This window comes from Petaurus breviceps, unplaced genomic scaffold (assembly GCF_028583685.1).
Source record: "Petaurus breviceps papuanus isolate PSGF00001 unplaced genomic scaffold, PetGlider_PUasm1.0 126, whole genome shotgun sequence".
In the NCBI taxonomy this organism is placed as follows: Eukaryota; Metazoa; Chordata; class Mammalia; order Diprotodontia; family Petauridae; genus Petaurus; species Petaurus breviceps.
Window position 1 is genome coordinate 10,257,690 of NW_027185655.1, and position 23,411 is coordinate 10,281,100.

Sequence of the window (23,411 nt, forward strand, 5' to 3'; positions counted from 1 at the left end):
TCCAAACCCCACAGCAACTCCTTTGAAGAAGGGGCCAGACCCCCACCAACTGCCAACCAACCACAGCTCACAAGGCAGGCACTCCAGTCTAGCTGAAGCAGAAAGGCTCCCTGGGGGAGAGACAGACCGCCATCTCTGCTCAGATTCTGGTGGAGTCAGCCCAGGACCCTAAACCCAAGAGCTTTTGGAATAAGCATGCATCCAGCCCAGCACCCTCAGCCATCATGTCAGGAAGCACTCCTGTGGGAATGCAGCCTGGCCCCAGCTCCTGAAGACCTAGAAAATAGTTCTTGCCACCATGGTCCTTGGTACTCTCAGATTGTACAGCACCAGAAACTGCTAGTATTTGATGAGTGGAAATGACAGTAAAGAAGAGGCATGACCCATCTCCCCAAGAAGCCGGGGACCTTTCCATCTGCCTTGCCGCTGAAGCCTTATTAGCCTGTGAGCGCCACAGGAGCAGGGATTGCCTCCTCTTTGTGTTTGTATACTCAGTGTTTACTCAGAGCAAGTGTCGAATCAATCCTTTTTTCACCTTTTCGTTTGTTCTGCCCCCTCCTCAGCTGTGGGTGGTCCTCCATCTCCTTCATGTGCCACACTGGGTTTAGCCATTTCTAGTCATGGGGCATCTACTTTGTTGACAGTTTTTTTTTGCTACCACAAAAAGCATGGCTGTAAATGTGTTGGTTTAATTGCAGACTTCCTTCTTATTTTTGGGATGTAAACCTAGTAGTGGGGACTCTGTCAAAAGGGTTATACTGATTCACAGCTCCAATAACAGGGTGCCTATCTTCTCCCTCCAAAAATTGACCATTCACATTTTTTGTCGTCGTTGCCTATTTTGTTGGGTATAAAGTGAAACCCTCAGTGTTGTTTTGATTTCGTTTCTCTCTTTGGTGATTTGGAGCATCCTTTTATATGGTTATTCTTTGCAATTTTTTGAGAACTGTTTGTTCATATTTGACTACTTATTTATTGGGGAATGGCTTTAGGGTTGTAGAATGTGGAGAAGGGGAGTAACTTGTTTGTGAGGAGTTTTGAATGACAAACTAAAGACCTTCTAAGCTTTGTAGAATCTGGACTGCAGTGGGGAGAGGATTGAGGCAGGTGCCTTCTAATTAAGGACCCTGGCGCAGTTAAGAGTTTATGGGGAACTAGGTGGTGGTCTTGTGAGTAGAGAGTAGTGACATATCTGTGAGTTGTTGTGAAGTGAGAATTTGCTGATGGTTTGGACTCCTGGAGGTCTCGGTGACGACTCCTGAATTGGCAGCCTGGGTGCCGAGGGTGGGGCTGTGGGAGAAGGGATGCTGCTGCCCTTGGCAGTCATAGGATAGCTCAGAAGAGGGAAGGATCTTGGTGGGGAGTGGAGTTTTGTTTTTTATATGTCAAGGGATATCCACTCTGGGATACTTGATAATTCTGGTTTTGTAGAGCAGGGAATTTAAGTTCAAAGGTCTTAAAGCAAGGTCTAGAGGCCAGTTTGTCTTACTACTTCTAATCTAGTGTTTTTTCCATTATGCCATAGTGTATTTGGCATCCCTCCCTGCCCCAAATTGAGCAGTTTTAAAGAGGCTTTTAGTTCATATGGAGATATATACTCTGCAGAAAAGACTTAGATTTCATCAGTGATTGTCTTTTCTTTTAATATAACTCGTGTAAACATTTGCTTTGAATCTTGAAAAACTATTTTATGTATCATAATCCTTAATGATAACTTGAAAGTCATAGACATTTTATTTTAAATTTGGCATTGCTTCTTGGAAAGGTTTCAGTGATCTTTTGAGCTGTTGTTGAATATAAAACCTCTTGGTTTTAGGGTTTGGCGATTCTCTTTCAAATATTTGAAAGCTTAAACCAAGAACCTGTTGTTCTGTAGGCAGTTTCCAGAAATACGTGTACCTCTCAATCTTGTAGCTCCAGGAGTGTGCTCATCATTTTATATTGCAGGGGTCAAAAGCAAACTCATACAGATAATGAGGGATGCATATATTTGCCTTATTTGTTGAAATGTTCTGGTAGACACTCTATTTCCCCTCCTGTTTCATCCCTCCTATTTAGACTGATATAAAGCAAAGAAGATGATCATTTTGTTGGTGGCTAAGCAGGTAACCACCCAGAATGCTCTGAAAATGCTGGCCATGTAGCCAAAGCTCAGGTGTAAATGTAGGTTATAACAACACCGAAGTGTTGTTGTGGAAGAAATGAGTCCAGCTTGGCATGTTAAGTGGTTGTGGGGAGGAGTTTGTTTGCTCATGAAGGGCAGAGACCAGCTTTGCACACTGACAACCCCCCCCCCAACCTCAAACTGTTTATGCCGCTATTTGCATTCAGTTGTATATGTATGCATCTTCAGATGTGCTTTTGGAAGCATTAAAAACAGAACAGCAGCGTTGTTTTGGGGCTAGATCAGATGTGCTTCATTTGCTTTTAATATGGAAATGTTGGTAGTGGCCATCAGAGTTAAATTATAGAAAAACTTTTAAAAGAAACTATATGTTTCTGTTCTTGGTCTTCGTTTCATCTGAACAGACATTTAGTATGTACCTGCTCTGGACAAGGCTCTGGGGATTCAGAAAGATAAATACGCTCCCGAGGAAGCACCTTTGGGGTAGAGTTCACAGAAAGTGGGCGTCCAGAGTATTAAAAAGTAATTTCCAGAAGAGGAGGGCCTTGTCAGCTGGATGCAGGGGCCATTACGGGCAGAGCAGGCAGTACTTGTGTCGTGCTTTGAAAGAATTAAAGGACATTGGTGAAGAAGCCATGAGGCAGGCCTGTGAGGTCTTGGTACATACACTAACATCATTTATAACAATATGCACGTGCATATGTGCGAATATGTATATACACAGTATAGACCAAATAAATACAAAAGGGGCATTGGTAACTGGGGGTGGGGATCAGGAAAATCTTTAGGTAAAAGCTAAGCTTTGAAGAAAACTAGTAATTCTTAGGCTTTGGTGAGGAAAAAAATGTAGTGTGAAGGTATGCGATTTGGAGAGAAGTGAGGCCCAAAAGTGAGGGTGAAGCCAGGTTGAAGAAGCTTTAAATAACAGCTAAAAACCAGTTTTGTTTGTTGTGTAGAGATAATAGCAAAACTAGGGTAGATGAAGGGGCTGGAGAGGAGATAGACAGGCATTACAGGCATGGAAGTCAGAGATGCATGGTGTGTGCCGGAAATGGCTGGTGGGGGAGTGTGAACAGAGGAGAGTAATGTAAAATCATACTGGAAAGGTGTGTGGGTACCAGACTGTGGACGGCTTTAAATTAAAGGAAGCTGAGGATTTTGTCTTGCAGTGTCAGGAAGGAGTCATTTAAAATTTTGAGTAGGGAGTGACAGGGTCAGATTTGTGCATATCATTGAGAGCTGGATGGAAGATGAATTGGAGAAGGTGAGAGATGAGAGGAAGGGGAGTATTGATGACATGGGTGTGTATCAGAGAAGAGAAGGGGCCTTCTTAGGAGAAAGGTGACAAAGGTGCCCAGGATTTGGCAACTGATTGGATAGGGGGAGTGAGAGAGTGAAGATTTGAGGTTAGTTCTAGGTAGATAGAGGAGTTAGGAAGAAGGGGGAGGGTTTGAGGGCAAAGATAACAGTATCAAGTAGAATGGAGTGGTCTTCAGTGATAAAGATGACATTGGCACCACAATGATAGGTTTTATTGTCTTGTGAGAAAATTGAGCTATTATAATTCTTATTTTGGACAAATGTGGAATTTTCACTTATCAGACTTTGCAATTTTTTTTAAATTAAGCAGTTGGGGTTAAGTAACTTGCTCAAGGTTACACGGCCAGTTATTTTCTGGGTGTGGTGGTAAGTATCTGAGCCCGGATTCGATCCCAGGTTATCCTGACTCTGGGGCCGGTGCTCTTACTCACTCACCACCTGGCTGCCCCAGTCAATTCTGCTTTTCAAAGAAACTTTGCAAATTTTGCTCATCATTCCTATGTGTGTATTTATTTTGGTGGAAGTATAAGTATTAAAATAGTTTAAAAATCTGGGCACTTTGGTGACTTATTGTGTCAGTGGTGTGATACAGTGGAAAGAGTGATGAACTTGGAGTCACGAGACAGGAATCCTAGCTCTTGGCTCCACTAAATGGCTTTTTGTAAAATGAAGGTGCTAATGACCTTTGAGGTTCCTTACATCTCTAGATCTCTCAGTAGGCCAGATCTGTCTGTATAAATTATAAAATAGCTGCTCAAGGGTCAGAGAGGTGAAACAGCATGCTCAAGGCCACACAATTCCTAGGGAGGGTTGGATCAACTTAGGTCTTTCTGCTTTCTGGTCAGGAATGCCATGCAAGGCATATTCTTTAAGTCCCTACTGAGTGCCATTGGGTTCGCAAATAAGAAAAAAGATAGTCTTGGCCCTCAAGCTTACAAACTAATGCAGGAAAACAGCACATGAAAAGAAGTTGAAAAGGTTGTGGGAAGAACTTGGCCTTTTATGGACCTCAGGACAAAATGAGAGCTCCGGGTGGCGGAGCTGCTGCTTTTTGTGTCCTGATGTAAATAGAAGGGCTGCAGGAATGTATTTGAGGAGTTACCTTTTTTTCTTTTCTATGCATTTTGAAGTATTTTAGTTTTGTATTTCCAAGAGCAACGAGAACTTTCAGTATTTTTTAGATTCTACAGGTAGAATTCAGTTTTAATGAAAACCACTGTGTGTAATAAAGTTTTATTGTATAATAAAGTTTCTGTATAACAGGTTTATCTCCTAATACTAGCTAGGTATCACCAAGCCACCAAGCCTCATCTGACTCAATCACTTATGTGAATACAGCTGGTTTTGTTGGAAAAGCCATCTTTTTTACAATACTCACCGTTTATGGAAAAGTGAGAGTATTTAATGAAGCTCTTTTTGCTTTGTGAAAGATGTTAATGTAAATGTACTTGGGTTTCCAGAATGCCTAAAGGCTCTGACTCTGTCTCCCTCTCTCCTTCTTCCCCACGAGACTGCTTAGACAGTGCCAGTGCTGGCCTGAGTTGGCAGAGCCTCCTCATGGACTTGGGAGAGACTTGTCTGACCTCCTTGTTTGTCCTCCCATCTCCGTGAAGAGTGTGTGCCTGTTGAGTCCCTTCCAGCCTTAGCTGCATAGCTCACTTCCTTTAAAAGTCATGCTCTTTTATCTTCTAACTGTTGGTACCTCATGAAAGGCTTTTTTTCGTTATTGCTTTTCTTCACCTCCTGTAAGAGCCCCAAACTGATCTCAGAGCAGGGCTAAGGAATATAAGGGTGGTGTATGATAATATACTTTAATCAGGCTAGAGGAAAGCTACAAATTTCCAACTTAGATTTTTTTAAAGTTGCAATAAATTTCTAAAGTCCTTGAAAGTGCTTAGAAATACCTTTTAGAAGCTACACAAACATACCTTCTCATTATAAATGTGCTTTCACTCAAATATCAGCATTCGAGGGGAAAAAAAAATCTTTAAATTTTAATTCAGTTTGTACTTGTTTAATGACTAGACCCAAACCTATAATTTTCTTGCTATTTTTTCTTCTAAAATATATAACACATCTATTACATCATTAATAACTTAATCTTTTGTGAGGTGACTTGCTTCATTAACGTCATTTATAACAATATTTCTAATCTCTCTGTTGACCTCCAATCGCTTATCTTGAACTGCCTTTCCGGCATCTTAAACGGGATGTCCAATAGATATCTTAAGCTCAGCATATCCAAGGTCTAACTTACTGTCTTTCCCAATAAATCCTTCTCCACTTTCCTCCTTCCCTGTAACTGTGTAGGGCAACACCATCCTCCCACTCCCTCAGGCTTATAACTTAGGAGTCATCCTAGATTTCTTACTGTCTCTCATCTTCCATATCTTAGTTGTTTCTAAGGCCTGTCACACTGACCTTTGCAACATCCTTTCAATATATTCCACTCTCTCCTCTGACATAGCCACCATTTTAACGTAGGCCCATATCACCTCACACTTGGACTATTACAGTACTCTCTGCTGGTGACTGCCTACCTCAAGTCTCCACCCAATCCATCCTCTGTTTTCAGTCACCAAAGTGATTTTCCTAAAGCTTGGGTCTGACCCTCTCATTTCCCTTCTCAGTAAATTCAAGTGGCTCCTTATTGCTCCCAGAAACAAATACAAAATTCTCAGTTTGGCATTCAAAATCCTTCATAACTTAGCCCCCTTCTTCTACCTTTTCAGTCTCCTTACACTTTACCTTATACTTATACCTTATACACCTTATACTCTTCAGTCTGGTGACATTGGCCTCTTTGCTGTGCTGGGAACAAGACACTATATTTCTTGTTTTGGGTCATTTTCTCTGGTTGTCCAGCACTCCTGAATTGTTCTCTCTCATCATCTCCTAGGAGGTTGGGAAAAAGGTTCACTGTAGAAGGTGGGATCTTAGTTGAAACTTGCGGGAAGCCAGGAGGCAGTGATGGATATCCCATAGTCATCTCAAATTTAACATGTCTCAAACCAAACTTATTTTCCCCCCTTAAACTTCTGACTCCTTACTTTCTTATTTTTTTTGAAGGTCAGTCCTGTTCTTTGAGTTACTCTGTTTTGAAATCCATTTAATAGCTAAATTCCTCATAAAGGACTCTGCCTTCTCTTATTCTCTTCTTAACCCCTTAACATCTGGCTTCTGACATGATATATAGCATTCCACTGAAATGGATCACTCCAAACTTACCAGTGATCCTTTAGTTGCCAAATCTAATGTTTCTTTTTTCCCTCAATCCTCATTCTTCTTAATCTCTCTGCAGCCTTTGACACTGTTGATCACTCTCTCTTTCTTGATATTTTCTTCTCTTTCCTGATTTTCCTCTTATCTGTCTTACTACACCTTTTCTGTCTCCCTTGCTGTATCCCTTTCTAGACCATGCCCTCCAATCATGTGTCCCTCAGGGTTCTGTCTGGGGCCCTCCTGCCTCCATACTTGGTGATCTCATTGGTTCCCATGGCTTTAATTACCATCTCTGTTCTGATGGTTCTCAAATCTACCTTTCCAGCCCCTGTCTTCTTGCTGACCACCAGCCTCTCATTTCCTCCATCAGCTTTTCAACATCTTGAACTCAATGTCCTTAAACTCGGTATGTCCAAAATAGAACGCATTCTCTTTTCCTATTAAATCTTGACCTCCCCCTTTCTGTTACTGTATAGGCAGGGCAACACCACCTTCCCATTCTCTCAGGCTGGCAACCTAGGGAAGGTTGCCTAAGGAAGAACTCATCTTGAGTTCTTCACTATCTTCTGCCTCGCATCCAAGCTCTTGCCAAGGCCTGTCAGTTTTTACCTTTGCAGCATCTTTCGAATATGTCCTTTCTCTTCTCTGACATTGCCACTACTCTGGTCCATAACTCTGGTGTCTGCCTGCCTCAAGTTTCTCCTCTTTACAATCCATTCTCCATTCTGTTGCTAAATTGATTTTCCTAAAACACAGGTCTGATTATGTCACACCCCCTACTCAGCTCCACTGGCTCCCTCTTAGCTCCAGGACAAAATAATATGCTTTTTGGCATTCAAAGCCCTTCAGAACCTTTTTGCATCTTCTTCCTCAGCACAGACATACTTTTTGACCCATTGGCCTTGCTATTCCACAAACCAGACATTCCCATCTTCTGCTTCTGGGAGTTTTGTCTGACTCCCTTTGCCCCAACACTCTCCCTCTTGAGACCTCTCTGACTACAGACCTCCCCAACTTCCTTTAAGGCCCAACGACAGTCCCACCTTCTACAGAAGCCTTCCTTAACCCTTCTCATGCACTCCATTGAGCATTTCCTGGTTATCCTGTATGTATGTAGCTTGCCTTGGATGTGTTTGTTTTCATGGTGTCTCTCCCGTTAAGCATAAACTCCTTGAAGGCAGGGACTGTCTTTTGCAGCTTTTTTTTGTATTCCTAGTTTTTAGCACAGTGTCTGGCACAGAGCTGGTCCTTCGTAAATGTTTATTGATGATCATTCTTCACTCTCCTTTATCCCCTGTATCCAGTCAGTTGCCAAGCCTTATTGATTACCCTTCCTCAGGAAGGAGACAAGTATCTAGTGCCAGGGACCGAATTAAGTGCTTTACAGCTATCTCCTATGATGCTCACAACAGGAGGGAGGTGCTGTTATTATCCTTGTTTTACAGCTGCAGAATCATAGACAGAGGTCAAAGTAATTTACCCAGTTACACAGCTAGGAAGCGTTTCAGGCTAGATCTGAACTCAGTCTTCTGACTCCAAGTTCAGAGCTCCATCATCATCAGAGTGCTACCTGACTGACTATTGCTTTTCTCATATCTGCCCCTTTTCTCTCTTCACGTCTCTCTCCTAGACTTCACTGTAGTCTCCTCGTTTCTCTGCATCCATCCTTTCTTCCATATACCTGCCAGATTGATTATCTTAAAGCATAGATATCATCCAACTATTTCTATATTAAAGAAACTTTGATGGTCTCCCTTAGCCTGTAGGGTAGAACACTCCTTTATTTGACATTTAAAGTGCTTCCTAGTGTAATCCAGAGGGCATCCAGACTGGAGCAGTTGGGCGGCCTCATGGAATAAGGTGGCAGCTGAGTTCAAATCTGAACAGATCACCTGACCTGTGGACCCTTGTGTCAAAAATAGGGGTAATAATAGTGCCTGCCTTATCAGGTTGTTGTGAGAGTCTTTGACATAACCCATGTTGAGTGCTTTGCAGACCTTAAAGCATCATATAAGAACTGCTGCTTCTCCTTTTTCTGCTTCTCTCCCCCCACCCCTACTTTCTGTTTAGTCTTCCATGACCAGAATGGGCTCCCCTTGTACCTCTCCTGACTCCCTTGAAGGAGCACAGGTATGGAGCTCAGGTACTCTCCATGGATTCTGTCCTGATTCCTCCAGTCACTACTTCCGCCCCATCACTGTATATATCTTTTGTATGTATCTTGTATTTACTTGTCTATTAATCTCTTCCCTCCTACTCCTTCCCCTCCCCTCCCCTTCTAGTGCTCTGGGCTGCCAGACATGTGACTGGTCACATCTTGTTCCTTTTGTATGTATTATCTATAAAATTTGGATAATAATCCTGAGCAGTACTTATCTCAGAAGGATTTTTTTAGGGAGAAAATGTTAATTGTAAAGTGAAATGTGGAGCATGCCTTTAGAGTTATGGTGAGGGTTAGGGTTAATCAATCATAATTTTGATATAGCTGTGAAAAGTTTGTTGTTTTAAGACTGTGATGTTGTGCTTAGCATTTTATGCGACTATATAGAGGGAATCATAATTTTAATTAAATCACCTGCTTTATAACTTGCAGGTGAACTGGCATTTAATGTTTCTAGGTTAAAATTTGAATTTCTTGATAATAAGTAAAGAACAAATGTTTCCCCTCCTCCTGCCCTTAGTCATTTTTTAGAGCACATATGATTTTGAAAAATAATCTTTAGTTTATCTGTCCACTGTTTTCTTTTGAATTAACTTCACTCCCTCTTTCCCCCAGGTGGATTCTCCACTGTGTTTCTGGTACGGACACATGGTGGAATACGCTGTGCGTTAAAGAGAATGTATGTTAATAACACACCTGATCTGAACATCTGTAAAAGAGAAATCACAATTATGGTGAGTAAGAGAATAATCAACCTTTGAAATGTTTGTTGTGTGTACTTATGTAGCATCAGATGACTTCGATTAAAGCTCTTAGGATTTGTTAACATGGACCTTACTCCCTCACTGTTGTTTAAATAATGCAGGAAAACAGTTAACAAGCATTTGTGAAACACTGTATGCTGGAGCAAGAAGAAAACAAAAACAGCTGCAGCCCTCAGGGTGCTTACTTTCTAATGGAGCAGAAAATGTGCTGATAATTAGGATTATACAAGATACCTTGTTTTGGTAAAGGCAGAAGCCTCACGTTGATGATAGGGGAGGAGCCGTTCCATGGTGGGCACAGGCCTTGGAGCAGAGTCGAAGACCTTTAGTACTGGTCTAAGGGACACTGTGAGAGAGGAATTCCTTGTCCCTGAGGCAGTGGGTTCAGGCCCTCTGCTCTTGTGTTCAAGAAGTCCTCCCCATGAAGGCGCAGCTGTCCTGGGCCTGACCTGGCTAGTGACTTAGGTACCTAAGGGGCAGGAAAGAGTTCTCTTTCTCTGGCCCTTGGGGGCCCTTCCTGTCTTATCCTGCCTGTGAGCTGGAGTAGTACAGAGTCCTTGTTCAGGCTCTGGTTAGTAACTCAGGAGTCAAGGGGAGGTATTGGTGGTCCAGGCTTGGCCTTTACACACAGAAGTGCTCAGCTTGTGTTCTGATGGGGAAGGATTTATTAGTGATCAGTGCTCACCACTGCCAGAGACTGGTGGTGACCCATGTGCCCATGGACAGACAGGCCACTCACTGTCTCAGTACATCGGGCAGGGAGTTCCTGCCACTGTTGGAATCAACTGGTCTTATCCTTCCTCCGGAATGGCAGTGGCAGCAAGGCCTCACTGTCAGGTTAAGCAGTCAGTTCTGAAAACTGCGCCACTTTAACCCTTCCCATGCCCAGCTCCAGAAGCACACTGCAGCTTTTTGTCACAGTAAAAGGCCATGTTTACTGAATATAGTCTGGTGAGGAATCTGGGGATGAGGGGGGCTGGTCCTTACACCCCCACCCCCTTTTCTGCCATGCCCAAGACCAGGAGTTCCAACCTGCCCATCTTGATGCTGAAACCCTAAGCAGGGGTGGGGAGCCTTCAGCACCAAGAACCACATGTGGCCCAATCAAATTCGGTCAGAGGGCTATACTTGAGGACCTAGAGGGTCACATGTGGCTTTGGGGCTGCAGGTTCCCCAGCTCTGTGCCTAGGCATAGTCCAGGTAGCAGCCTGAGGTGGCTGTTTTTGGATGTTGTATTTGTGTATTTCTTAATAATTTAGCATGTAAAACTGTGCTAGCAATTTTATTAGGTTCTTGCGTTTTTTTTTTTTTATGTGTCACTGGTGAAGTTCTTGAGAGTTGTGCTTGTACGCTCATTATCCTCATGAATCAGCACACGCTGACTGATGCATGGTGAGATTGGCAGGTCCAATCAGAAAGAACCAGAAATTAGTCATTTAAATGGGTTTCTATTTGTTTTTGGAAGCTGATGGGCTATTTTTTTTCCTTCTAGAGTATTGATTGGAAGGAAACTTTGAGGAGTGTATTAGGCATGTTGTAGCTATATCCTATTTGTGCCTCTCGTTAAGTTTGAAGGAAGGTAGTTAATATACCAGGCCAAACAAAGCCTGCTTAATCAGCTCTGAAATTAGTCTGGCAGAAGCAGAAGCATTCTAAAGCCTGTTTTCAGTTTTATGCATGTGTGTATGTGTGTGTGTGTGTTGTGTTCATTATATGGTAAAATTTAGTGTTACATGATTTGTTTAATGGTAAACTGGGGAACTGGGAGCAGCTGGGTAGTCCAGTAGATAGAGGGCCAGGTCTGGAGTCAGGAAGACATGAGATCAAATTCAGCCTGTGACACTTAGTAGATGTATGATCTTCAGTGAGTCACTTCACCATATTTGCCTCAATCAATTCTTTATCTGTAAAATGAGCTAGAGAAGGAAATGGCAAACCACTCCAGCATCTCTGCCAAGAAAACCCCCAGTGGGGTCAGCTGAAATGACTTACCAGCAAAAACTTGAGAATTAATAGTTATATTTTATATAGTCATAAGAAGTAAAAAGCTTGGCCAGTTTGGTTTGACAGCAGATAATAAATTGAGGCTTCATAGAAAAATAACAGTTCCGATTTGGATTTTTAAAAATTTTAACATAGGTTTTTTTTTTTTTAAAGAGCTCCCAGTGGTGCATTAAAAAAAGATAAAACCATTTATAATTTTATTTTGAAAATTAAAACAGTAGTCATCTCTTTCTCTGTCCCCCCATGGGAGAAGAACAAATTCTCTGTTACAGTTAAGCAATCAAGCAAAACAAATTCTCTCATTGGCCTTGTCTGGAAAATGTATGTGTCATTCTTCACCCGGATCTGTCACTTCCCAGTCGGAAGTGGGTAGCAAGCATGTTCCGCCAATGGTGCCTTGGACTCATGTTTGGTCATTGTATTGACCAGAATTCTTTCATCTTTCAAAATCAGTTGTTTTTATAGTGTATTTATATTTACTTGTTCTCCTGGTTCTCCCTGGTTCGTTCTTTATCAGTTTGTACGAGTCTTCAAGAATGGGCGATCGCTTTTATAATATTGTTCTTATAGATTATTCTTTTGGTTCTACTCATTTCACTCTGTCTCACTTCATATAAATCTCAACATGTTTCTTTTAAAAATCATCTTTTTCCTCTTTTTTTTTTAACAGTACAGTCCTATTCTGTTAATTCATATCCCCTTGTGTTTAGACCTTCCCCAGTTGATGGATATCCCCTTAGTTTTCAGTTCTTTTCCACTGCAAAAAAAGAGCCGAATACACTTTTGTATACAAAAGATCTTCTCCTTTTTCTTTTATCTTTTTGTGGTATAGGCCAGTGAGGTTAAAGGGTATATATTTTTTAGTAACTTTTTATATAAATTCCGAATTGATTTCCAGAATGGTTAGTTCCATTCGTAGCTTCACCAGAATTCAACATGCCTTGTTTTACTGCAGCCCCGCCAACATTTGTCATGTTCTCTTTGCATTATGATGGGTTTGAAGTAGAACATAAGAATTTCTGTAATTAGCATCTCTGTAATTTTGGGGGCATTTTTTTCATTTTGGGAAGTGGAAAAAGGACTGTGCCCAACATTGTGCTTTACAAATTTTTCGTTTTATCCTGACAACAATTCTCCTAGGTAGGTGCTCTTCCTCATTTTATAGTTGAGGAAATTGAGGCAAACATGTTCAGTGACTTGCCCAGGGTCACACAGTTAGTGTCTGAGGCCAAGCACATCAGCTACTTTACCAGGTAGCTGCCCCAGTGGCTTTAGATACCTGGATTTTCTTCCTTTGAGAATGGCCTGTTCCCATCTTTTAGATGAGTTAATCAGTTGGTTCTAACTTTCAGGACTTATACCAACCCTATTTTTCTTTTAATTGTACTTTTATGCGTGATCCTTGCTTATATATTAGGAAATAGTTTCAGATGCTGATAACCTATTACGAATAGAATCTACCTTGTCCCGTGATTTTAGTGCTATAAAACGTGGTATCATCTGTATTTTAAGGTAAGTGATTTAGTGTTGCTGAGTGTACCATTTTTCACATTAGTGAAAGCTTTAAAGAAACCATTGTATTGAATAATTTTAAGAGTTGTACACATTCTTTTTTACATTTTGCATTAGTAATGGGTAAGACCTTGTAGAAAACATAGTGTTACATTATTTAGAAAATGTTTTTTGGGGGTTAAAATCTTGAACTTGGATTTAATTGCCTCTCTTATTGTAAGGTTTCCGTTAAGCATTTCAGACATTAAATTGTGCTAAAGTATTAGCAAATGAGAGACAATGTTGTTATAGTAGACAGGGACTGGTCTTGAAACCAGGAGGACCTGATTAGGCTGATGGTGGCTTAACCTCTTCCTGCTCTAGGCAGTTAGACTGTAGAAGTCTCAGAGAAGGTGGGGCCTACCCATATTGGCAGAGGGATTTTCCTTTGGGGAGTGGTGGTGGTGGTGGTGGTAGTGTTCTTAGTACCCATGAAATTGCAGTTCCAGTACCTCTCTCTGTCTTTATTACTAATCATATGAAGGGCTGTTCCAGCACTAATGATGGTAGTAACCAGAGAAGTCTGAATTTACCAATTTACTTGCTCGAGTTTGAATTTACTTCTCCTTTAACAAATTGGCAGGAATGAGTGAATATGTTGGTTTTAGTGGGGTTGTGGAAAGATAGACATGTATTGTTGGTGAGACTATGGATTGATTCAACCATCCTGGGATCCATTTGGAATTGTATTGGAAAGAGAATGATGTGCTCAATATCATAGATCCCAATGCTAATAAGCATATACTGGAAAAAGATCAAGGATCAGGATTAAATTTTAATTTTTTAAATTTTTATGATTTAATTTTTTAATGATTTAAATTTTTTTAAAACAATGTTACCATTGTTTATTTTTTTCCAGCCTACTTTAATTTTGTTGTTTATTTATTTTTAGCATTTAAAAAAAATTTGAATTCTCAATTCTCTCCCACCCTACCCCACCCACTGAGAAGACAAGTATAATATGATATCAATTATGCATGTGAAATCCTGCAAAACCTTTCCACATTATACATGTGAAATCATGCAAAACCTTAGCCATATTTAAAAAAACCTCAAGAAAAATAAAGAGATTGTATTTCAGTTTGCATTTAGAGTTCATCAGTTCTCTCTCTGGAGGTGGGTAGCATTTTTTGATCATGAGTCCTTCAGAATTGTCTTGGGTCATTGAGTTTATCAGAGTAGCAGAGTTTGACAGTTGCTCATTATTATAGCTCTGCTGTTACTATGTTTAATGATCTCCTGGTCTTTTCTTGCTTAACTTGGCATCAATTCATAGAGGTTTTGCTGTTTTTTTCTGGAACCTCCACCCTTCTTACCCCAAAGTCATTTCTTATAGCACAGTAGTACTTCCTCACAATCATATGCTACAGCTTGTTCAACCATTCCCCTATTGATGGACATCCCCTTGATTTCCATTTCTTTGCCACCACAAAAAGGCTGCTGCAAACATTTTTGTGCACATAGGTCCTTTTCCTTTTTCTTTGATCTCTTTGGAATACAGACAATTGTGTTGCTGGGTCAAAGGGTTATGCACAGTTTTATATCCTTTGGGTGTAGTTCCAAATTTTTCTTCAGAGTGGTTAGGAGGTTCCCTATTCCACCAGCAGTTCAGTAATGTCCAGATTTTTCGCTCGTTTCTTTTAGCATTTGTTGTTTTGGATAGGTGTGAGTTGGCCTCAGACTTGTTTTCACTTGCATTTCTTTACTCAGTGATTTAAGACATTTTTTTTCATATGATTATAGATAACTTTGACTTCTGAAAACCACCTGTTTATATTCTTTGGCCATTTATCAATTGGGGAATGGCTCTTATTTTTATAAATTTAACTTAGTTCTATACGCAGTATTTTTCTGTGAGGTCTTTGTCAGAGAAACTTGCTCTGAAAAGTTTTGATATTTCTTCATTGTCATTTTGATCAAAAATTTTGATCAAAATGTAGTTTCCCTGATTACCTTGTAATTTGATCTGCTTTTGCTTTAGCTGAGATCAAGGTTGTTACCCTTGCCTTTTTTTTTTTTAAGTTTAACTGAAGCATATTCGGTTCCCTTCCAGCCCTTTGTTTTAAAACTATTTTTGTTTCAAGTGTGTCTCATATAAACAATATATTGTTGGATTCTGATGTCTGATATCTAATCCATTTTGCTATCTGCTTCCCATTCACAGTTATGATTACTGTGTACTTCCTTTCCTCCCATTTTCTTCTGTTCTCCCTCTTTATCCCTTCTCAAAAGTATATTTTGTTTCTAACCACTGCCTCCCTTAATCTGTCCTCCCTTTTTTTTCACCCCCCCCCCCTATTTCTTTCCCTTGCTGTTTTCCTTTTGGGTAAGTTACACAGCTGAGTTTATTTATATTCTTCCATTTTTGAACCAACCTCCAGTGCCTCCACCCCTCAATTTTCCCATGCTTTATAAAAGCTCTCAATTGTGTACCTCTTTAAAGGGAACATTTTCTCTGTGCTGCCTCTTCCTTCCCCCTTTTCCTAGTGTATACCTCTTTCTCATCTCTTGATTTTTTGGGGGGGAGGTCATTACATCGTTACAATGTAATTGATTCAAACCTATGCCCTCTGTCTATGTAAATGCTTTTTAACCACACTAATAATGATAAAGTTCTTAGGAGTTACATGTATCTTCTCCCCATATAGATATGTTCACAGTTAAACTTTAGTGAATCCTTTATGATTACTCTTTAATGTTTACCTTTTTATGCTTCTCTTGAGTCTTGTGTTTGAATGTCAGATTTTTTATTCAACACTGGTCTTTTCATCAGAATTGCTTGAAAGCCCTCTATTTCATTAAATATCCTTCCCCTTCTCCCCCCCCCCCCCCCCCCCCCCCCCCCGAAGAATTACACTCAATTTTTTCTTGGTAGCTGATTCTTGGTTGTAATCCTAGCTCCTTTGCCTTCCAGAGTGTCATATTCCTAGCCTTCTGCTTCTTTAATGTGGAAGCTGCTAAATCTTGTGTAATCCTGACTGTGGCTTCACAGTATTTGGATTGTTTCTTTCTGACTGACTACTTGAAGTATTTTCTCTTTGACCCAGGAGCTCTGGGATTTGGCTATAATATTCCAGAGAGTTTTCAATTTGGGATCTTTTTTTAGGAGGTGATTGGTAGATTCTTTCAATTTCTGTTTTACTCTCTGAATCTAAGATAATTGGGATTAGTTTCCTTGATAATTTTTTGAAAGATGATGTCTAGGCTCTTTGGTCATGGCTTTCAGGTAGTTCAGTAATTCTTAAATTATCTGTCCTTGATCTGTTTTCTATGTCAGTTGTTTTTCCTATGAGATATTTAATATTTTCTTCTGTTTTCTCATTCTTTTGACTTTCTTATTGTTTCTTTTTTTTTTTTTTTAAGCAATCAGGGTTAAGTAACTTGCTCAAGGTTACATGGCCAGTCATTTCTGGGTGTGGTGCTGAGTGTCTGAGCCCGGGATTTGATCTCCAGGTCGTCCCAACACTGGAGCCGGTGCTCTTACTCGCGCCACCTGGCCGCCCCTAAGCAATTGGGGTTAAGTAACTTGCTCAAGGTTACACGGCCAGGTGTTTCTGGGTGGGTGCTAAGTGTCTGAGCCCGGGATTCGATCTCCAGGTCGTTCTGACACTGGAGCCGGTGCTCTTACTCGTTGTGCTACCTGTCCGCCCCTTTCTTATTGTTTCTTGATGTCTCATGGAGGCATTAGTTTTCGCTTGCCCAATTTTAATTTTTAAGGAGTTACTTTCTTCAGTGAGATGTTGTATCTTTTCCATTTGACCTATTCTGCTTTTTAAGGTGTTATTTTCTTCAGTATATGTTTTTGTGTTATTACCAAGTTGTTTATTTTCATAATTTTCTTGAACCACACACCTGTCTTCCCAGTTTTTCCTCCATGGTTATCTCTTTTTTATTTCTTCTAAGAATTCGTGTCGGGTTTGGGTCCAAATAGCATTTTTCTTTGAGACTTTGTAGGTATTTTCACATTGTTTTCTTAGGCCAGACAAAATGCCTCACCTTGACCTTTTGTTTGTTTTGCTGCCTTAATGGGCATTATTTTAAAGATTTTTGGAGGGATGTTGAGAGAGTTCAGCTGGGTTGCTGCTTCTAATCTGCCATCATCACTTGATCTCCTCAGCATTTTTTTGTGGTGTGTTAGGGACTAAGGGCTTGTTATCCTTTAATTGAGAGAATGACTGGGCCATTTGTAATTGTATTAGAATGTGGAGAGTGAGGGGAGGACTTGAGGTGATCTAATGTATTATGTGGGGAGCAAAGGGTATGTAGACTGTATAGTTTTGGTGACTGGGTGATAGAACTGGGAAGGAGCCTTCCTCCCTCATTGGCTTGGAGTATAGAGTGTTCCACAAATCCAGGACTGGTGGGTTCATGGGTTGTGTTAGTATGTTGCAGGGTTTGGCTTTTTAGGTGGGGAAGAGTGTTTGGAAACGGAGGTGATACTGGAGTGGTGGATGGCAAAAACAACAACAAAAAAAGAAATATTTCTAAAATGGAAAGAAATTACTAAGTCCTTTTTATTTGTTTCATGTTTAATCATTATATCCTTACTTTTAGACTGAGAAATGGAGGTGACAGTTGGGTTCTTGTAGGCTGTATGTCCAGAGTACAAAATTTGTCAAACCCCGTCCATCTTGGGGCACATTCCTAGGAACTTGTGTTGTTTTAAGACCAGCAGAGTTATGTGGAGAGACTAGGTTGTCTGCAGAGTGATGAATTGCTTATTGAAGCTGTACCAGCTCTCAAGGCAGTTTACCAAGTTGTAGAAGAGTCATGATCTCATGTTGGTGGAGGTTTTGTTTGTCGCTTAGGTGCTGGTGAAATCCCAGATTCTGGGACTATGATTTGAATAGGGAGATAATCGAAGCACATTCGTTTTCCTCTCTAATAGGTTAAAGATGAAAACATGAGGTGGGGGAAGAAAAAGAGTTTTTCTTTAAGTAACGCAGTACCTTCCCTCGATCATATTTTATAGTTTTCAGTTATATAGACTATGATTTCTTTTGATCTTAGAACAGCCTTCTGAAATACAGCCAGTGAAAGCCATTCTGTCTTTATTTTATAAATGAGGAGAGTGGTGTCCAGAGAGATGAAAGGATGTGGTTATTAGTCAGTCAGCAAACACTTACTAAGTGCTTACTGTCTTGCTGGGTCTGTGTAATACTGAGGATAAAAATAAAGGCAGAAAACAGCCCCTGCTCTTAAGGAATTTAGTTCTAGTAGAGGAGACAGTGGACAAATAATGCATAAAATGTATAAACAGGATACATTGAAAATACTTATGTATATGAAAAGTATAAACAGGATAACTTGGTGCTAATCTCAGAGGGAAGGCAGCATTAGGGATGGCTGGGAAGGGGTTCTTGGAGAAGATGGGATTTTCGTAACATCTGAAGGAAGCCAGAAAACAGGTAGGCATCGGGGAGAGCCAGGTGAAAGGCTCACATTGAGGAAATGGCGTGTCTTGTTTGAGGAGCAGCAAAGGAACTTAGTGTCACAGAATCCTAGAGGCTTGTGGCTGTGAGTTAGGTTGTAAAGTAAATGAGGAAGTAAGACTAGGAAAGAAGGAAAGGACTGAATTGTAAAGGTTATAAATGACTTTAGAATCCAAACAGGATTTTATACCACTGGAGTTTATTGAATGGAGGGTTGGGTGACATGGTCAGACTTTGATTTTAGGGAGATGCTTTTGGTAGCTGAGGGGTGGAAGAGCACGTAGGAGGATTGTGTTATGTTCCATATTGCCTCCTTCAAGTAAGCAGCGTATGAAGCAGTTCCTTAGTACAGTTTTAAGAAATGAGAAACCTTCTGAAATGGTCACTGACAACAATAGCATACTATTCCAGTCACATACCGTATTGAAATTGCTTTTATACATTTCAGGTAACCCTTCCTATTTTGGTTAACATCTAAAAATATTTTTCAACTTTTTCAAGCACTTCAGTGATCATTAGCTCCTAGAAAATAAACTAAATATGCTAGGTATTTTCAAATAAAACCATGAACTGGCATTTTATACTCAGAATCTTTTAACTTAGTTAAAATCACATCTTAACAGATGTGATTCCATATTCATATTACTTATTTTTATTCCCTAAGTATGGGTTAATTTGTAGCTATTACAGAGGATAAAGTTTTTAAAATGTGGTTTTCAGTTCTAAAATTATTCTGTTAATCTCTATTTTACAGAAAGAGCTATCTGGACATAAGAATATTGTGGGTTACTTGGACTGTGCTATTAATTCAGTTAGTGATAATGTGTGGGAAGTACTCATCTTAATGGAATACTGTCGAGGTAAGTAAACCACTAAATATTCCATTTATATTTTATAAAATAATAAAAAGAAAATTCTTTTAAAGTAGATGACTAGTTATCTTTGCTTTTCTTAGTACAATTGTCCCCATGATACCAGGCACTTATTTCAGTTTTGGTTTTCAATCTCAGCCTAATTAAGGAAGAATATTCGAGTTGTTTAAATCTTAGTCATAGTTACTACAGAGACGACATGCTATCATCATACTCTTTTAAATGGATAATTAAAAATATAGAGGAAGTTTAAAGAGATAAAGAAAATATTTGTTGCAACAGGAAGCCTTCTCCTTCCATGGGGTTTGTAATTCTGATAAAATACAACAAAAGATAATGAAGTTCCATTTGGCAGGACTAACCTATTCTGAAGAATGAATTATATCAGAATTCTACTAAATTTAGCTGACTGAGGGGACACTATTTGACTCAGGATCTATTCAAGGCCTGTAATCAGTGATTCAATTGATACATAAAATAAATTGTATTTTAACTGAATTATGTGATAATGCATTTTACAAATACCATATTTACTGAATAGTTTCTTAACTTTTTGGCTAATGTTTTCCTGTTGTACAATATGTATGTGGGGCAGTTATGTCAAGCTTCTGAATCCTGCCAGACTAACCATACCATCTTTCTGAAGTTGTCCATGCCTGCTTCGCATACCTAGGAAGTCCTAATGGGTTCACAGGGAGGGACAATTTTGTTATTAGTAGGTATCACAGTGTAAAAGCTGTGTCTAATGGTACTAATTTTTGGGGAAAAACCCAACTATCTATTTTCCTCTCTAAATTAAAGGATAAAAAGATAAAGAATACAGAATATTCTTCAGAGTTAATATATTGTGAAAATTTAATTTTTAGACCATATAAAAATCCTTCAGATATTTGAGTTCAGCATGGTTTTCTAATTTTTCCACTTATTTTTACATCTTTTCACCATTATATACATGTTTTTATCTTTTTTACAGGCACTTTCGTTTTCCCATTTCCCGGGTTTCTGCATTTCTGTAGCATTAGTTTGTTGATCTTTAACTTGAGTAGGTCAGAAGTTGACTATTGTTACTTCTGGCATGATTGGGGAGTAGAGTAATTAACATCTGGATAATTTTATTTGCCTTGGCAAACTGAAGCTCTAGAAATACCCTCTAAACAGTGACTGGCCTTATCTACTTCCTGTTTTCTCCAGTTTAAGCCACCATTTGTTTACCCATTGTCCTTATGCTGTTTGCCCTTGGAATTGATATTGCCAAGTTGTGACTGGTCCTGATGAAGAAGCCTTAGTATTGCCCTGTATTTCAAGGTTCAGAAACAGTCTTCAGAGAATAATAGAAATATTTAGGTGTCGTGGGAGGACTGTGTGTGCACCACCCACACACCCACCCACCACATCACCACTTTCATTTAGCAGAAAAGGAAAGAAGTATTACACCTGAATTTTTGAGACAAGGGAATTTCATCCTTTTTAAAGCACCACAACTTTAAAATTTATATTATCTTGAAATTTATTACATATGTCTTTGATTTTCATTTAAAATATGTATAATACAATCGGACTTTTTCTTGATTACTAAGGTAAGGATCAATAGAGGACTCAGGGAAGTTTAGCTTCTATACTAAATAACTAAATTACTTTGCTTTTGTTTTCTCTGCTTTTAAGGGGTGCAGAACCTGGGACTTCAAGGTCACATGTGACTCTCTAGGGCCTCAACTGTAGCACTTTGACTGAATCCAAACTTCACAGAAGAAATCCCCTTAATAGAAGGCTTTGTTCTGTAAAACTTGAATTCACATCAAATGGCTACACCCAAGGACCTAGAAGGCCACCTCTGGTCTTAAGGCTGCAGGCTTCCCAGCCCTGTATACTGTGGACTCATCTGCTGCCTTATTCTACACAAAATCAAATGGGTGTTGGGTCTGTGGGTACTTTTTCTAAAGGTGCATGGGCTTGCTTAGTAACAACTATTTCCCTTGCAGCGAAGAAGCAATTTTTGTGTGTCTGTGTTGGCTAAATTAGCCAGAAACCTGACTTCTAGAGAAGTGAGGGTATTGCTATAAAAACTTTAAATTAAATCTTACTTCATTAAAATAATTAAAATTATTTATGAAAATATTAATTGTCTATTTCTTACAAAGATGTATGTCTAATCAGTATAATAAAATGAATGTTAGTGACTTTTATGATATGGTATTGACTTTGAAATTTGGTGGCTCGATAGAGAATTTTACCTTTCATTTTAATGAACATTATCAATGAATACTTAAATTTAAAAATGGATATTCCTAAAGAGGTGATCATATGATTTGTAGCTGTGAGAACCTTTGGAGTCATTTGTGTCATGAGGGAAGCTAAGGTTTGGGGGTTGAATTTTGTCCAGTATCATAGGACGTAGTGCAGTTGGGGATAGATGGTGGGTGACACAGTCCTTTTCACTGCAGATCTTTTTTTTTTTTTACTTTTTGGAGGGGGGAGGGCAGGGCAATTGGGGTTAAGTGACTTGCCCAAGGTCACATGGCTAGAAAGTGTTGAGTTTCTGAGGCCCTATTTGAACTCAGGTCCTTGTGACTCCAGGGCCGGTGCTCTATTCACTGCGCCACCTAGCCACCCCTACTGCAGATCTTTAACTGTGGTACTGCTGCCCTTCCTCCCACTGGTCTGGAACTTCTTTGCTTAAGCCAGTCTTCCTCTTCTAAGAACATACCTTTTCAGCCTTTTCTCCTCTCCTGGAAGCCGGACAGGTGGTGAATCAAATGAACAAGCGACTGCAGACGGGTTTCACCGAATCGGAGGTGCTGCAGATCTTGTGTGACACCTGCGAGGCTGTGGCCAGGCTGCATCAGTGCAGGACTCCCATCGTGCACCGGGACCTCAAGGTAAGAGGCGAAAGTGGAGCAACCTTTCTGGTTCTTCTGACCCCCAGAATGAGAGTGGGAGCAGCCTTTGGTGTATATTGATGGAGATTCTCTGATTTATTAAGTACATTTTTTATGAGGAAGGAGTTTGGAGTTTCTTTGTTATGTTCTTTGATTATTTTCAGTTGGGCAGATGTGAGATAGCATTTGTATGCCGTGTAAATCTAGCAGATTTTTCTATGAAAGTTGAAATTTCTCAGAAATTTCAGATAAGAATTCATGATTAAAAATTCTGAGGAAAACACTGTTTATTTCTATGTAGGCTATATTTTGAAAGCCTAATGTTTATAATTTCATATAGCTCTATAGTTCGATATATAAATTTGTGCTATTTATAATTTTTTAAAGATAACTTTTGTACAGTTGGTGAATTTTTTCCCTGTGGTATGCAAAAACTTGATGGGTGGCATAAATTTATAAAAGAAGAAAATTAGTTTTCAAGTAATGATTTAACTTGGGAACTGAAAGAATTATCCAGGGAAATTAAAACAGCAGTGTTTTGGTAGAGAAGAGAGAAGACTGTCATACAAATTAAGTAACACATATAAAATATATTTCATATTTATTGGCACATCATGGTTGGCCTAAGTTTGAGTGAGTAGTTAAATTTCTTTTAATGGTATTCAAATTTTTTTAAAAGAATTGTGGAAGAAGTCTAGCATTACACACACTGATGGATATTGAATACTGTACATTTAAACTTGCCTGTGGTTAGGGCTTTTGGAGTAGCTGTGGGGCGAGGGACTCCTTGGAGACTTCTCCGTCTTCTTTGCAGAAGCTATCATTCAACGTCAAGCTAGCCTGTCATGATTTTTAATGGGTTGCTAAGTGATTTTTGACCAGCCTCATGCTCTTTGATTATACTGGAAGCCTGGAGGATTGTAGAAGTCTTCACTGATGTCACATACAGAGGTTTTGAGGCAGTGCTTTGAATATATAGGCCATTAGCTGCCCCTGCAGAAATGCCTTATTGGAGCAGTTTCTACTGAATCCTCACATTACTGCAGAATGTGAGTGACTGGGGTGGATGTAGAGGGCTTTCCTT

The 23,411-nt window shown here is 39.7% G+C and overlaps 1 protein-coding gene across 3 annotated transcripts in view; it reads left to right on the forward strand.

The window, feature by feature from the left end:
- Positions 1 to 23,411, forward strand: part of BMP2K (BMP2 inducible kinase) — a 111,713-nt gene that overhangs the window by 30,891 nt on the left and 57,411 nt on the right. For all 3 annotated transcript variants that reach the window (XM_069092810.1, XM_069092792.1, XM_069092801.1), the window contains exons 2-4: positions 9,444 to 9,562; positions 19,334 to 19,439; positions 22,185 to 22,327. In XM_069092810.1, coding sequence (XP_068948911.1) covers positions 9,444 to 9,562; positions 19,334 to 19,439; positions 22,185 to 22,327 — 368 coding nt within the window. The remainder of the gene's footprint in view (positions 1 to 9,443; positions 9,563 to 19,333; positions 19,440 to 22,184; positions 22,328 to 23,411) is intronic.